Source organism: Macaca nemestrina, chromosome 6 (genome assembly GCF_043159975.1).
Source record: "Macaca nemestrina isolate mMacNem1 chromosome 6, mMacNem.hap1, whole genome shotgun sequence".
NCBI classification, from domain to species: Eukaryota; Metazoa; Chordata; class Mammalia; order Primates; family Cercopithecidae; genus Macaca; species Macaca nemestrina.
The window spans coordinates 2,479,342-2,495,852 of NC_092130.1; the positions used below are offsets into that span (position 1 = coordinate 2,479,342).

Here is a 16,511-nt window from a genome sequence, read left to right on the forward strand (position 1 = left end):
GTTCTGCAGGCTGGGAAGTTCAAGAGCATGGCCCTGGCTTCTGGTGAGGGCTTTTGTGCTGTGTCATAACATGGTGGAGAAGGTCAAAGGGAAAGCCAATGTATGCAAAGAAGGAAAACCCAAGGAGTGTCCTGGTTTTATAACAACCCAGTCTCGGGAGCTAATCAAGTCTCTTCAGAGCAGGAATTCCCTCACTACCTCGAGAACAGTATCAAGCCACTCATGAGGGATCTGCCTTCACGGTTCAAATACCTCCCACCAGGCCCCACCTTCCAACATTGCCACACTGGGGACCACATTTCTTTTTCTTTTTTTCTGAGACAGAGTCTCGCTCAGTCGCCCAGGCTGGAGTGCAGTGGCCGGATCTCAGCTCACTGCAAGCTCTGCCTCCCGGGTTCCCGCCATTCTCCTGCCTCAGCCTCCCGAGTAGCTGGGACTACAGGCGCCGCCACCTCGCCCGGCTAGATTTTTGTATTTTTAGTAGAGACGGGGTTTCACTGTGTTAGCCAGGATGGTCTCGATCTCCTGACCTCGTGAGATCTTGGCCTCGGCCTCCCAAAGTGCTGGGATTACAGGCGTGAGCCACTGCGTCCGGCCACTGGGGACCAAATTTCAAGATGAGTTTTGGTGGGAACAAACCAATCACATTCTCACCGCAGCACTCCAGACCGCACTGAATGTTGTCAGTCTTCCGACTCATGTCCGTTGTCTGGTTCAGGCTCCCACTCGGGATCCCACGTGGCATTTACTTGTTGTGTCTCTCCTGTTTCCTCCCATCTGAGGTTTCATGACCTGGATGTTTTCGAAGGGGACTGGTCAGCTGTTTTGTAGACGGAGCCTCCACATGGGTTTTTCTGGTGTGCCTTGAACTGGATTGAGCTTGCGTGTCTCTGGCAGGACTGTCACAGAAGCACTGCACCCTCCACAGGGCATCACGCTGGGATTATCACACTGGGGTGTCCAGCTGTCTCCTGCTGTCAGTGATGCCCTTCTTCATTTGGCTAAGGTGTTACTGACCAGATTCTCCCCAGTAAAGTTACCATTTTTCCCATTGCAACGAATAAATCTCCCGTGGGTAGCTGCTATGACATGATGTGACATTCTGTTTCTTGTCATCCTTCTCTAACTGTAGCTTCCATGGATGCTGTACCTGCAGCAGTCCTTACTGTGCTGTTACCGATGGAGTTTACTACCATGATATTCTGTCTCATCATTTCTTTTACATTTTTAGTTGAATTCCCTTGTGAGAAAGAGCTGCCCTTCCCCTCCTGCTTATTATTCATTATTTGTTTCTGCCAGTACTGATTTGTGGATATTTATTTTATTCAATGGGTTCTAACTTGTTACTATCATTATTTATTGTTGTGTTCAAATTACCGCAGATTTGACCACTGAAAGCATGCTGTGCTTGGGTGTGATTTCACATGGGGCGGTGGGACAGGCCTTCTCTGAGCAGGGAGTGTGGGGGTGAGCAGAGTCCTGCAGGAGGGGCACAGTCCTGTGGCAGTGAGCACTGGCTCGGGGGGCTTCTGTCTGCTCTTGGGGAAGGCCTGGTATGCACAAGGTCAGCACCTGGTCTGAGCTGCCACCTGCTCACCTGTCTGGTTTCTTGTGGGGGCCCTGAGATCCCGGGCTTGGCACTGCCAGAGGGTGGGGCTATGCTGTGGTATGGATGCTGTGCTGTGCTGTGCAGGCAGGGGTACTGGACATAAGCCTGATATGGCCTTTCATACCCTGGGGCGCCACCATCTCCCAGGGTGACACCTGGTGGCCTTGTCCCCTGTGAGGACCAGGATTTGTGGGGCACCTGATCCCACCAGTTCAGTCTCCCTGAATCTGTAGTGGCATCTCGGGAGGGTAGGTGCACCTGAGCCTGCCTGCGTTCTGGATACGGCACCTTTGGTCATTGCTGGCCTTGCTGCTCAGGCTCTCCAGTGGGCCAACCACCCACAGAAGGGCCTAGGGCCCCAGGGGCTGCTGTCCTGGCTGTAGAATAAATAACCATCCTAGAGTCACCAGTGTGGGCTCACCAGTGCTGGGGCCCTGCCCCCCCACCCCGGCCGCCCCCGGATCCACCCTGGATGGGTGGGGACACGGGCTGGGCAGTGTCTGAAGGCCTGCAGAGCAGCCTGGCCACAGCCCAGACAACCTGGCCCTCACAGCCCTGGCTCTTCCCATAAATAAACCAGACAGGATCCTTCGTCAGATGGCATGGCCTGATTTTTGTTTTGGGAACTCTGGACAGAAGGGGAAGCAGACAGCCTCAGGCCCGGCAGGGCTGCCCGCCCGGGAGTGGCAGCTGGGCAGGCGGGCAGAGGACGGTCGGCGGTCAGCCTGCCCTGGATAGCACAGTGGGCCCCAGAGATCACAGCAGGAAAAGAAGCCCAATTCGAAGGAAGCCAGAGTCAGGCAGTGCCCAGGCTGTGTGTGTGCATGAGGCCTGAGGGGTCCTGAGAGGGGCCTGTGGCCCAGGGACCTGGGGAAATGACAGCCTGTGATGGAAAGTGAAAGGGGGGTGTTGTCTGCCTGGGAAAATGGCCTGATCTGGGCTCCCTTGCACAAGCGGACATGGAGGACACGCCCCACTGAGTCTCACCATCGGCTCTCAACTGCAGCCCCCTCGGGGGGAACAGAGGCTTCGAGAGAGGAAAGGCTGATCCTTGTTGCACAGTGGAGTTGGGGGGACTGGTGTTGGGTGCGCTGTGTCCCAGCCTGTGCTCTCCCCACGGGAGTTTCTATCTGTTCCTGCTTCTGAAGGGCACATCTGTTGGGTAGTGTGTTTTCCCCACACTGCTGGGAGCCAGCCCAGCAACATTTTTCCCGTCACGGCCGTGACTCCCGCTACACTGCCCGTGCCCCTGCCCCTGCCCCGGCCCTGACAGACGTGTGGTAAGGGAATTCTGGGTAGAGGGCGAGGCTGCAGGCTCCTTGCCCACCAAACCCACCTTCGCCTGCCAGCCAGGCAGCTGGGCCCTTGGTGGACACTGGTTTCCCTCTGAGCACCCAGCCCCTCCTGGAGGAGCACGCCACGTGGGAAGGAGCAGACCCTGCCTCCCGGGTCCCCGAGACTGGGGACTTCCTCTCCGGGCTGAGCTGCCCTGGAAAGGGTATTGGATGCTGTTCAAAACATGCCACACATCTAGAATTGCATGACCCATCTTCCAACAGCTGCGTCGACTCAGCCTGGGGATCGCCCAGAAAATTCTGGGGTGCAGTGGGCATGGGGAGTGCCCCCCCACAGGGGCCTTAGCCAGTCTCTCTGCAGGAATGTGAGACACCAGCCTCAGCTGGCCCCAGGCGTGGGCTCTGAAGCAGGGCTCCTGCTGGACCGTGAGAGAGTGACCTGCCATTGGCGGAGGGGTCCTGAGGCCTGCCCACCACCCGCCGGCTGGGCGTGAGTGCAGGCACAGGGAGACGAGCATGCTGCCCAGCCAGTGGGTGTCCCTGTGTGAGAATGCCCGGTTCAGAAGGAAGGGTGACATGGGCATCCCATGTGGCCAGCCCTGGGTGGGCTCCACCTTCCCTGGAGTGGAAGTTTTTCCTCCGTGCCGGATTTCTGGCCCCTGGGGAGTGATTCTGGCAGTGACCCTCCGGCCTGTCCAGAGTGGCTCCCCAAGGAACAGCCCGCCCAGCTCTGGCCACCGGACCCTGCCAGCAGCCTGCTCCGACTCTGTGTGGCCTTGGCGCCTAGAGGCAATTATGGGCTGAGTGGCGCCCTCCCCACACCCCCAATTCCTTTGTTGAGGTCCTAAACTCCCGTAGATAAGGATGTTGGCTGTATTAGGAGGCAGGGTCTTTAAAGAGATAATTAACTGAAAATGAGGTCACTGATTCAACAGTGACTGTTGTCACAGAATGACTGGTGTCTTCCCAAGAAGAATCCATTAGGACAGAAGTACACATGGGGAGAAAGACACTATCGACAAGCCGAGGAGCGAGGTCTCGAGAGAAACCTCCCCTGCCCACACCTTGATTTTAGAGATCTGGCCTCCAGGACTGTGAGAGAATGGGTTCTGCTGTTCAAGCCCCAGGCTGTGCTGCCCTGTGACGGCTGCCTGAGCAACTAGGGAAGGCGCCGGCCCTGGCCTCCTGTGGGCGGGGATGCTGGCAGTCTCCCTGGGTGGCATCTCCTGGTGGACGTGGGTGAGCCTGCTGTGAATGCTGAGGGACCGTCCCGGGTCCCCAGGCCCTTAGTTCCTGGAGTGTGGCCTTGCAGGCTTTGGTTGCTCTCCAGCTTGAGTCCCCTGGGGAATCTGGTATGGAGGCACATGTTGGCAACTCCCAGACACGGGCCCCTGCCACCCCAGCCCCCAGAGCAGACAGACCCACCGTGCCGGCTCTGTCTCTGGGGGTGCTGGTGCTCAGGCGTGTGGGCTCCTGGGGCCAGTCGGGGGAGGGGAGGGGCAGTGTGTACAGGCCTCCAAGGAGGCAGGGAGGCTGGCAGGGAACAGCCGCGCAAAGGTGTTAGATTGCAGTCGGTGTGGGCGGCCGCAGTGCCAGGTGCCAGCCCAGGGAAGGGCCTGTCGACAGGGTGGTTTTTTTGTTTTTTTTTTTTTTCTGAGATAGTGTCTCACTCTGTAGCCCAAGCTGGAGTGCAGCGGTGCCATCTCAGCTCACCTTCTGGGCTCAAGTGATTCTCGTGCCTCAGCCTCCCGAGAAGCTGGGATTACAGGCACAGGCCACCATGCCCCGTTAATTTTTTCTATTTTGGTAGAGACGGGGTTTCACCATGTTGTCCAGGGTGGTTTCAAACTCCTGACCTCAGGTGATCTGCCTGCCTCGGCCTCCCAACGTGCCGGGATTCCAGGCGGGAGCCACCGCGCCCAGCCTGTTGACAGGATCTTGAAGGGGGAAGTTGGACTTATTCCATGAGCTCTCCTCCACCACACGCCTCAAGGCTACAATCTGCTGTGGTCCAGCTGGTGAGACATGGAAGCTCAGAAAGAAAAATCTCACTTTTTGATAGTTTGGCAAATGTTCCTGCAGCACGAGTCATTTTTCTTCTTTAGTCGAGAGCGCCCTGTTATTTATGTGAATGTTAATTTGTGACTGGGGACATTCCCCGACGTGGTCTTCATGCTGAACAAGACCTGGGAAATGTCAGCCAGAGCATCTGGCAGGGACGAGTGTCAGTTCTCATGATAAATAGGCAGGCCTGTTGCAGTCCCAGGGTCTGGGTCTGACCCACTGACCTCTGTGTCCTAGCTGGCTCTGGCTGGCCAGCTCTGTTTCCTGGAGGCTACCCCGGCACTGGTGTGTGCAGGAGCCATGGAGATGGGGGAGCTGGCTGCAGAGGGCTCAGTGCGGGACATTCTGGACGGGCCAGGTCCCGAGGGAGCCTCTCAAGCATTGCTTGATTTAGCAGAAGGCCGCCTGGCTGGCCCTGCGCTGGCCCCATGAGGCATTCTTGTCGGCATCTTGTTTATTCCATTTTTCCCCTTATCTTTCTCTCTTTGCCCTCCCCCTTCCCCTCTCTGCTATCTTCACATGAATTGCCTGTTTTGCTATATGCCCTTTGTAAAAATGTAAAACAAAACAAAACAAAAATACAGAAAATACTAATAAAAAGTGAAACTCACCCCCGATCGTAACACGGCTGACCCTTTGTTAGGCGTTTCCTCACGACTGTCATGCCACGACCATGATGACGGCAGTGGAGCTGCCGGTCGGCTGATTTATCAGCTGCTGTGCCCAGCGCTCTCCACGCGGTATCTCGCTCAGCCCTCACATCAGCCGTGGAAGCTCTGTTGTTATCCCCAATCAACCCGGCAGACACTGGCCACAGGGAGGCCACTCAGCTAGCCAGAGGTGAAGTAAGCATTGGAATTGAGGCAGAGTGACTCAGAGGCCACATGCTTCACTGTTAGGCCGTGCTGACGTTGGGCACAGAGGTAGACTTGATTTTACATAAGGAGACCACACTGGAGCTGGGCTTGCCTTCTTCGGTCACCAATATGTCAGGGGTGTGTCCGTTCCTTACGTGGTCAAAAATCTGTGAAACTCTTTTAGCCTAGCAAAAATCTGTAAATTTGTAAAATTATTTTGCAGGGCATAGAGTGTTTTTGAAATAATCTGACTGGTTGGGAGTGGTGGTTCACCCCTGTAATCCCAGCACTTTGGGAGGCTGAGGTGGGAGGATCACCTGAGGTGGGTGGATCACCTGAGGTCAGGAGTTCGAGACCAGCCTGGCCAACATGGTGAAACCTCTCTCTATTAAAAATGCAAAAATTAGCCGGGCATGGTGGAGTGCACCTGTAATCCCAGCTAGTTGGGAGGCTGAGGCAGCAGTATCGCTTGAATCCAGGAGGCAGAGGTCGCAGTGAGCTGAGCTCATGCCACTGCACTCCAGCGTGGGCGACAGAGCAAGACACTGTCTCCAAAATAATGATAATAATAATAATGTGATCCTTTTTGTTTGTTTGTTTGTTTGTTTGTTGGGGCGGAGTCTCACTCTGTGGCCCAGACTGGAGTGCAGTGATGTAATCTTGGCTCACTGCAACCTCTGCCTCCTGCGTTCAAGCAATTCTCCTGCCTCAGTCTCCCGAGCAGCTGGGACCACAGGCGCACACCACCACACCCAGCTAATTTTTGTGTTTTTAGTAGAGACAGGATTTCACTATATTGGCCAGGCTGGTCTCGAACTCCTGGCCTTGTGATCTGCCCGCCTCAGCCTCCCAAAGTGCTGGGATTACAGGCATGAGCCACCGCGCCTGGCTGGGTTTTGGTTTTTTAAGACAGGCTATCTCTCTGTCTCCCAGGCTGGAGTGTCCAAAATAATATTAATAATAATAATCTGACTATTTATTTATTTATTTATTTTGTTTTTTTGCTTGGCTTTAGGTTTTGGTTTTTTTTGAGACAGGGTCTCTCTCTGTCTCCCAAGTTGGAACTCAGTGACATGATCTTGGTTCACTGCCTCCTGGGTTCAAGTGATTCTCCTGCCTCAGCCTCCTGTATTACAGGTGTGGACCACCACGCCTGGCTCATTTTGTATTTTTAGTAGAGACGGGGTTTCACCATGTTGGCCAGGCTGGTCTCAAACTCCTGACTGCCTCAGCCTCCCAGAGTGCTGGGATCACATCATGCCCAGCCTACATTTATTGTTATAACATATATTTGTTCTTACTTCTGTCATCTAATTTATGTTTTCTGTCTTTCTGGATTTTTTTTTTTTTTTTTTTTTTTTTTTTTGCTGTTTTTCTAGTCTGCCATATTTTCTATATGGTCTATGTTCAGTAATTTGGAAAGTATACATTAGTTTTGCTAGTTGTGACTTTTCTGATTTTGAGTAGAATTCTTCAACTTGTATCTATTGACTTTAGAAACTTATCAATAACTGTTGATCCTAACTGAAGATTAGGAAACAAATACAATTAAACTGCAATTCCTTTTTTCTTCCTCTACTCTTTGTCTGAGTTTTTTGGGCTTGTTTGGCAATTTTTTGCCCTCCCCCATTTATTAAAGTTAAATTATGAATAGTTTATATATTACATAGCTTTTTCCCCCCAGAATATATGCTAAATGTCTTCTTGTAATCCTAATTATCCCTGTAGCATAGGTGCAGAGGGCAATTCCACTAGTTCGACCTGTGAGTTCCCCACCTGCCAGGTGACTCAGTTTTAAAATCAAGTCCAGGCTGCATGAAATGGCAGGTGAGGGGTGCTGGGGAGGGAGACAGAGGAAGACACTGGGGGTACGCTCAGGGGCAGAGGACTGCCAGGACCCCATGGAAGGCCTTGTGTGCCGGGACACGGCCTTGACTTTTATTTTGTAGAAGTGGGTTTCTGGTTTTTGGTTTGGTTCTTTCTCCTGGAGCTCTCCTTGGTCCTAGTAGGGTTTTAGAAGGACAAACGGCACCTGCCAATGTGAGCAGGGTTTCTTTTTGGGGTGATGAATAAACAGGATAAACAGTAATTCATAGGTTACCAGGTCCAGCTCCTCAGTTTGCAGAAGAGGGAACTGGGGGCCTGCAAGGGGACAGGACTGACCATGACCGCATTGGAAACCAGGTCCCCTGGCTCAGCGTCCAGTGCTCTCCCTGCCTACCTCGCCCCCCGCCCTGCCTTTCAAAGTGGAGTCTAGCTTTCCTTAGAGCCTCGCTGGGCATGTGACTGTCAGGGCTCCTTGGTCCTGTCGGAGATTGGCTCTGGCCAGCTTAGGCCAAAAAAGAGACTTTTCTGGAATAAAGGTCTGTAGGGCCTGAAACCGGGTCCAGGGAAGGGTAGAGCGGCCGGGCAAAGTCATTAGGTTCTGTGGAGCTCAGAGGCACCTCTGTTGTGGTCACTGTGCTCAACAGAACCCTGGAAGGCCCAGCTCCAGCCATAGCTTCAAGACAGAGCCCTGGGCAAGGGGTCGATCTCCAAGAGGAAGGAGGGGAGTGGCTGGCATCTGGCGAGGACTCCATGAAACACAGAGGAGGAGCCAGTGGAGATGCGGGTGAGGACAGCTGTTTGCTAACGCCATGGACAGCTCCTGCCCGCTGGCGTTCCTTTTGGAAAAGTGGGAAAGTCAGTATGTGAAATCCTCTGGGATGCTGAACTGTGAAGGAGGCCATGGTGGTGAGGACGGAGTGGCTCAGATCCCACTCAGTGATATTTCCCACTCCTGGGACTGTTCAGTGGCGAGGGGTCCAGCCCCCTTCCCTGAAAGCTCCCCAGGTTGTTAGAGACCTCCCTGGGGAGCTGGGAGGGGCAAGAGAGTGCCCGAGCAGGCTCTGAGGAGGCGCCCTGGGAGCTGCAGGCACTGTGCAGCTCTCCGTGTGAGACTGTCGTTCCACCAGGCGGCTCCCACCAGGCGGCAGGGGAGGCTGCCTGGCCACTGCCCCATTGCCCAGCAGAATCTCCCAGGTTCATTACCAAAAGGAAGAAGGGGAGAAAGAATCTTGGAGTTAGAATACTTTCCGGAACGGGAATCTTAGCAGATGCCAGCATTTAGGGGACTTTTTTGGCGAGTGTGCATGCTGTGTGTGTATTTCAGAGGGAGGTGAGTTTGAGGGCAACAGGGACTTGCTTCCTTGTCCCTTGGCAAAGTCTGGGTGTCTCTGTGCATGGACCTTTGTGCTTCTTATGCTTTGTGCCTTCCACGCCTGATTGTTGCCATTGCAACCTTGGCACACACCTGACAGTCTTTGTGCTGGAGGTTGACAAGGTTGAGTGACGGACCAGGTCCCAGTCATGCACAGATGGGAGCAGCTGCGGCTTCCATGGGAGGGGCAGTGAGGCCCAGCCAGCCTGGGTGTTCTGCAGAGGGGAACAGGATGCATGCCTGTGTTTCCCGTGAACCCCTAACTTCCAGGGTGTCTGTGGTTGAATACTTAAAAATTCAGAGTAACAGAACTGTTAAGCCTTTGGATCTTTATACACTTATAACATCTCGTTGCCATTTCTAGTAACTACTTTACCATCAATCCAACTGCAAAGGAGCAGGTTCTATAGGAGGAGGAGGCAGGGCAGGCGTTGTGTAACTCACCAGGATCTGAACGTCGGCGGCTTTACTGGATGACCCAGGTACTGCCAGGCTCTGGGCCCCTGCAGTGGCACCTGAGGGTCAGGGACAGAGCCCTCCCCATGGTCGTCTCTCCATCCCCCAGGGGAGAACCTGGTTGGGTTTGCCAGATATCCACAGACTTCAAGAGCAGAACAGGACTCACATTGAGAGCTGGGTCGGGGTGTCAGCCTTTCTGCAAGACCCCGGGCCGGACAGCTGTGGGGTTGGACAGACAGGCCGCCAGCACGCTCGCAACTGAGTGCTAGTGTGCTTCTGGAGTTTCTTGAATATTTATTGAGTGGGAAGAGGAAACGGATTCTAATTAATAAAAATTGCATGTAAAAACAGATACATGACACTGGCAGCAGGAAAATCAAAGTCCTGGAAAAAATGCAGCAAAACCTAGCTCACATTTTGTGCTTTGCTCTCCTGTCAATTTTCTTGTGTTTTTTTTGACAGATCATGCCTGGGATGCATATTAAAGTGTTTGAAAACCAGGGGATAAAATGATCTCCACTTCTTTTGTGAAGTGCCCGCCGCCCAGTGCATTTTCTGGCCGGTGGTCTTGGCTGGTGGTCTTGGGGTGGTCAGCCTTGGTCTCGGGGCAGGTGCCGCCATATTCATCAGTCCAGCATGTGTGTGCACATCACACAGTGGTCCACAGAGACGGGCGGGGCTGTGAGGAGCGTGTTGAGTGTCTGCGTCTGAGAATGCCACCACTCGGAGGCTTCTGGCTGTGTGAGGAAGCCTGAGCCCAGGCCCTGCTTCACAGGGACCCCAGTGTGCTTCTGTGCCCTCCGGGGGTCTCCTGCAAGGATGCCCTTCCAGGAGGCAAGGCCCAGGGCAGCATCAGATGGAGCTAGTGCTGTTGGCTCAGCCCAGAGATTGTCCTCAGGGAGGCAGCCAGGGAGGGGAGCCTGACCCTGCTGGTCAGGGAGACCCCAAACTCTCCTGGGTTGCTCCGGCCAGAGAGTACTGCCCATCCCCCGGCTGAGCCTGGCCTCATCATTACACTAGGTCCCTCCAGAATAACCCCACGGCCTCAGGCCTGTGGCATGGAGGCTCCCGGCCTGGGCTGCAAGGTCCCCCAGAAGATGGGGCTGCCATAAGGAGTCCTCATGTCCCAGTGTCCTGCCCTAACTGGCTCCATCGGCCCAGTCTGGCCCAGGGGCCTGTCTGGGAGATGCCCTTTCCGCACAGGTGTGGGCTCTGATTCCTAGAACGTGTGTGTCCGCAGCCTGTCTGCCCACCTAGGCCTCAGTTTCCTCATTTGGAAAGCAAGCTGGCTGGATGAAGTCACTTGGGTGGAGGCGTGGCATGGTTCTCAGCGTCTGCCAGGCTGCATGTGCTCCTGTGTGAGTGTGCACGGGAAAGGGCGACCGGCCTCATGTACAGGCGAGTCACTGGATGCTTGGGGAGCTTGACACCTTGCCTGAGGCCACCTGGCCAGATAGAAAGGGTGCCAGGAACTTAGAACTTCACACTCCAGACAGCTTGTCCGCTGCCGCCCCCCAGGGTTAATTCCTGCACTTCATCGAATGAGTTTCAGTAATAAGATGGATTTGAGGCACCAGCCTCCCCCACACCGCACACCGGGACCGTCAGTGCCGGACCCTCCCAACTCCTGCACCGGTAAACACACTGTCCCCATGCCGGTGGACAGGGACGGCTGTGGTCTCCCCGCCTGCCTGCTTGGTGCCTCCCTTGGGGGGCATGGCCTCTGGCTTTGGGGTCATCGGTTCACTCATCCCACAGGCATCTGCTGAGTCTCTGCCAGGCCTGGTTGGGCCCTGAGACCCAGGGATGAGTCAGAAGCGTGGGGCCTGCAGGGTTCCCACCCCCTCCTTCCACTCTCCTCCCACAGCCCTGATGACCTCCTTCCCCGACCTCGGTCTTGCCCTGGTAACTCTGGTTCCCCCTGCCTCCTCAGCCTCTTCCCCAGAAGCCCAGGATGTCCGAGCCCAGAGTGTCCTGCGCTCCTTGCCCTTCTTCTCATGCCCCTCGGAGAACGGCACCCGCTTTGCCGGCCACCCACCGGGACCCTGAATTAGTTTTCTGCGGCTGCTGTAAGAAAGTCCTTAAAACAGCAGGAATTCGTCCTCTCGGTTCTGAGGCCGGAAGTCCGAAGTCAGTATAACCTGACCCAGATCCAGGCGTCGGCAGGGCTGCACTCCCTCTGGAGCCTCCGGGGGGGACACTTTCTGGCCTCTGCCAGCTCCCCGGGGCTGCCAGCGTTCCTTGGCTTGAGGTCGCATTGCTCCAATCGCCAAGGCTGGCATCTGGCATCCTCCCTGTCTGCCCATGGCCTCGTCCTCTGCGCGTCTGCCTAATCCCCCTCCACTCCCCCCGTAAGGAAGTGGACAAGCGACTGCATTCAGGGTCCAGCCAGCCCCAGAGCCCACCTGATCACACCCGCAGAGTCTCTTTCCACCATGTCCTGCTACCCTCACAGCTGCCAGGGACGGGGGCCTGGGTAACTTTGGGGGCCGTCTTTTTCAGCCAGCCACAGACCGGGAAGCCCACCTGGGTGCTGCCTCCTCCCTCCCATCTCAACCGGATCTACCCTACCACGTCCTGTCCATTCCACTCCTCACCTCCCTCATACCTGCCACTTGTCCCTGTCTCTCATGCTCCCGTCTGGACCATTTTCCCTCTCCCAGGTGCCTGCAATGCCTTCTCCCCAGGACCCCAGACCCATTTTTGTTCTTCAGCCCATTCTCCCTGCAGCAGCCACCATGCTCTGAACAGGAATCAGATCAAGGCTCCCCCAGAAGCCCTGGGCTGCCTACAACCCTCCCTCACCAGCCCCCTGAGTGACAGGCCACCGGGCACTGTGCCTTCGATGCTCCTGTCCACCCACCTGGTCAGCGGTTCCTACCAGCTGTGCTCCGTCCACCTCCCCAGCCGTGGCATGTGCGGTTTCCTCTGTCTGGAGCACTGATTCTCCCTCCAGCTCTTTGCCTGGCCGGTGCAAAGGGATTGGGTCGGTTTGGGTAGATGTCACCTCCCGCTGGAGGCATCCTTCATTCCGGAGCCAGGCCTGATGCTGGGCTCTGTGTCCTCCAGGCCCTGCACTTCCACCAGCCCCTGCCTGGCACATCAGCTTCCCAAGGGCATCTCCAGCCTCCCTCCCTACTTGAGGCTAGGGGCAGCCGCCCAGCAGGCACTTGGGGACACTGACTGCATCTCGGTCTGCAGGGGCTCCCAGCCAGCAACAGGATGGTGCTCACTGAGCACCTCAGGTCAGGCAGAAGGAGGGCAGCCCGTATGCCACTGTGCCCCCTGCCCCAGCCAGGATGATGATGTGGCAGAGGCCATCACCAGATTATTTCGGGTGTGCATGGTTTTTGCACATCCAGATGGCAGGTGCCAGGGGCTACCCACCGGAGGGCACACTCCTGACTGGACAGGGGACCCTGGCCAGTGCCGGCTAAGCTTTGGAGCATCGATGGGTGCTGGAAATGCCAGCTTTTCTGATTTTCAAGAGTCTGGAAATCTGGTCATTTGTATGAACTCTCCTGTTTCTTAAGTTTGAGCAACGAATTCAAGCTTTCAAAATCCATCGCATGGGTCATAAGTGAGTGATCTGAAGGAAGCAGTCTGAAGGCTGGACGTAGTGTGAGTTTCCAGTGTGAGACTCTGGTTTATGGATAATGGACTAAAAGATAAAAGTGTGGGAACTGGAGTGGTCATGGGATGGGTGGACCTGGTGGTGCCAGCAGGCTGGATGGCAGAGGAGGGCTGGGGAGGGCAGGGAAGGGCAAGCTGGACAGCAGGGGCGGGCAGGCTGGATGGCAGGGGAGGGCAGGGGAGGTGAGGGGGGCTGAGTCAGGCCTCAAAGGGAGAACACAGGTTTACCAGATGGCCGAGTTGGGGGTGGGGTGGTGGGGAATGGGGATTCCTGAGTTGACAGCATGGTGGGTTCAGGGGCCGGGTGGCTCGGCAGGGTGCACACAGCCCAGTGAGGAGCATGGGGTGTGCAAGCCAGGGTCTGGGAGGGTGGGGCAGGTCAGGAGCCTGAATGCCAGCACGCAGAGCAGCCTGAGTCCCAACGGAAATGCGGGCCCAGCGAGGAGTTTGTAGTAAGGGAGGGCGCTGGCTGGCCCAGGGGTTCGGGGCATCTGTTCAGCTGCCTGTAGAGTCTGGGCTGGTGGATGACACAGATAGCCGGAGAGAGTGGGGGGCAGTGGGGACTGGAGCCAGCTGCAGGGGCGTGTGTTCCGTCCAAGACCCGCTGTGGTCAGGGCCTGCGTTTTCCAAGGAAAGCTGGGATTCCGTGTTCAAGACATGAAATCTCATCATTCTGAGTGTTAGCTTCGGAGCTTTAAAAACGTTGTTTGGCCCGAATGGAACATGTCTGTGGGCAGATTCAACCCCCGGCCGACTATTCTGACCTTTGTCTTGGACTCTGGGCTCCTGGGAGCGGGGGCAGCTCTTGGCCCGTATTTGATGCACTTTGGCGGGTGCCCTCTGGGGACACGCACAGGCCCACAGCTGCCCTTGAATGTCTCCAGGCATCTCTGGACAGTTATGACTTTATAAACACAGTAACTTTTCTGAAAGCAGAGAGGGTTGGCGTACAGGGGTGGAGACGACCCAGACAGAGGCCCTGTTCCTAGACAGGGCGGAGGGCGGGGGGGCCTCTGGGGCCACATGCTCACGCCCTCCGGCCAGCCCAGGCTTCAAGCTGAGCACCAGCTGGGGTGCTGGGCAGGGTCCTCAGGTGGGAGGTACTCCCTGAGGGAGGGGGTCTCCTCACTGTTCCCCTTCCTTGGTCTTTAGTGTGCTGGAAATCTGATCATGTTGTCTTTGTCCTGCAGGCTGGTCTGATCCGGATGGAGGAGGAGGAGTTCTTCATCGAACCCTTGGAGAAGGGGCTGGCGGCGCAGGAGGCTGAGCAAGGCCGCGTGCACGTGGTGTATCGCCGGCCCCCCAAGTCCCCTCCTCTAGTGGGGCCACAGGCCCTGGACACAGGTGAGGCTACTGCAGGTGGGCAGGCTGTGTGGAGAGCGCCCTGAGGCCCGAGTCCCCAGGGGAGCATCCCAGAGACTCAGGCAGCTCTCCGAAGACCAGCGTCACCACTGAGGCTGAGCCCCAGTCTCGGTGGCTCAGGAATGGGCCAGCTGCCTGGCTGACGGCAGGGCGTAGCAGGGCTGCTAGGGCTGGGGCCTCTCCTCTGGGTGCACGTGGGCGACAAGCAGCCCGGGCACCTCTGCCTTCAGGTCTGGGGCCTCCATGGTGGACGATGAAGGCTGTCCAAGGGCCCGTCTTCTGTTGCCTAAGGGCGAGCAAGTGTCGTGGAGTGGGGTGGGGCCCAGACCAGGCCTGAGTCCAGTGCCCGCATCTCTGAGTCTGTGCCTGTGAAGATGCCTCCAGTGCCCCAGACAGCGCCTCCCCTGCCCCTGTGCTGCCACGGTCCCCGGGAGGGCGCCTGTGGTAGGTCCCAGCCCTCGCCTGGCTGCTCAGGAAGAAAGGCCCTGCATACTCCTTCTGGATCCCTGGAGGCATGTGCCCTACAAAGACTCTGGAGATGCTCCCAGCAGCCTCAGCAGTCTCTGCACAGACTCACGGGCTTCTGTCTTTTTCAACTCAGAACCCATGTGTGCCCTGGGCCCAGAAAGCTGAAAGGAGCTGCCGGGTGGCCATGGTGACAGTCCCTGACTGTTGCCTCAGACCTGGCCTCGCTGTGCCAGCCCCCACCTCCCAGCATCTCCCAGTCTCTGGTCCTGGATTGTGGTGAAGCCAGGGTCAGTGTCTGATGTGGTTCTACAGGCCCATAGTTCTCAGGGTCCCCTGTGTGGTCGGGGACGCCTGGCCTGTGCTTGGCTCTTGCTGGGAGAGTGGGAAGCTGTGAGCTCAGCCCTCGGCCTCTGGTCAGGACCCCCTGGGTGAGGACAGCCTGGGGCCCAGGGTCAGACACACCTGCCTGTTCACAGTGAATGCTCCAGGGCCCTGGGCTGGGCAGCCCCTGTGCTGTGATTTACTAAGGTACTCCTGTCACTCCATAGCATGCCTGCCTCATTGACTGTAGGTGTCTCTGACTTCCTAGCTTGACAGATAAATTGAGTACAGCCTGGCAGGGCACAATTCTAATTTCATGAAACGACATCAGATACCTTTGCAAAGGCATGGTTCCGTCAGGAAGCCCACTGTGCTCTGGAGACAGTCAGTGTAACCCGTGGCCCCTGTTCCTTGGGGCCAAGTCAGCGTCTGCTGTGCTGCAGACAGCCGGGCCACCAGGCACTGCCCGCCCAGCCTTCTCCAGCTGCGGTCTCAGCCTTGACTGCTTATCCTCCCCCTTGGACTATTTTGCAGGGAAGGAAGGAGGAGTAATCCAGGAGGGCAAGCATGAAATGGGGCTGGGCCCCAGTTTTGCTCTTGGCTAGCTGGCTGCCTTTGGGTAAGCCCAGTGGCGTTAGCAACCCCTGTGTCCCCGAGAGCTCCGGGGCTGCTCACTCGGTGCTGTGGGCTTGGTGCTTCTGTCTGGCCTCTCTTGGAAGACTCAGGGGGGTTCTGGGGGCCTCTGCTCAGGCGAGGTGAGCTAGCCGTGTGCCCTTGGCCATGTCTCTGATCCCAAATTCCGTATGGTGCTTGTCTTCCTGAACATGGCAGCCCTTCCCCCACAGCCTGGCCGGCCTTGCCTTATTTTCTGGGCTTCTGCTGGTGTTTGGCATCTTCTACTGAATCCTCCCTCCACCCCCACCCCCAATCCACATATCTTTAATGAGAACTTGAAATTCAGAGCACAGGAAAGGAATTTCAAACTCCGAATAAGCCCAGAAACCATTGGCCTTAGAAGACGCTGGGTGAGGCCGGCTGCCAGGTCAGGGGTGAGGCTGGGATGGAAGGTGGGGGTTTGGTAATGGGCTGTGGGGGAGGACGTGAGCCTGTCCAGCCTGAGCTCTAGGCCTCGGGCCCAGGCTGCAAGCCCAGGGTCTCCAGCTGAAAGCCCAAGCTATGGGTGTGGGCGTGGGCCTGGGGCTATAGGTCCGGGTCCCAGGCCTTGGGGCTGGGGCCAAGTCCCC

General features: G+C 56.6%; 1 protein-coding gene across 2 annotated transcripts in view; it reads left to right on the forward strand.

Annotated features, from left to right (window-relative positions):
- Nucleotides 1-16,511, forward strand: part of LOC105484013 (ADAM metallopeptidase with thrombospondin type 1 motif 2) — a 235,700-nt gene that overhangs the window by 53,142 nt on the left and 166,047 nt on the right. For both annotated transcript variants that reach the window (XM_071098019.1, XM_011745152.3), the window contains exon 3: nt 14,307-14,460. In XM_071098019.1, coding sequence (XP_070954120.1) covers nt 14,307-14,460 — 154 coding nt within the window. The remainder of the gene's footprint in view (nt 1-14,306; nt 14,461-16,511) is intronic.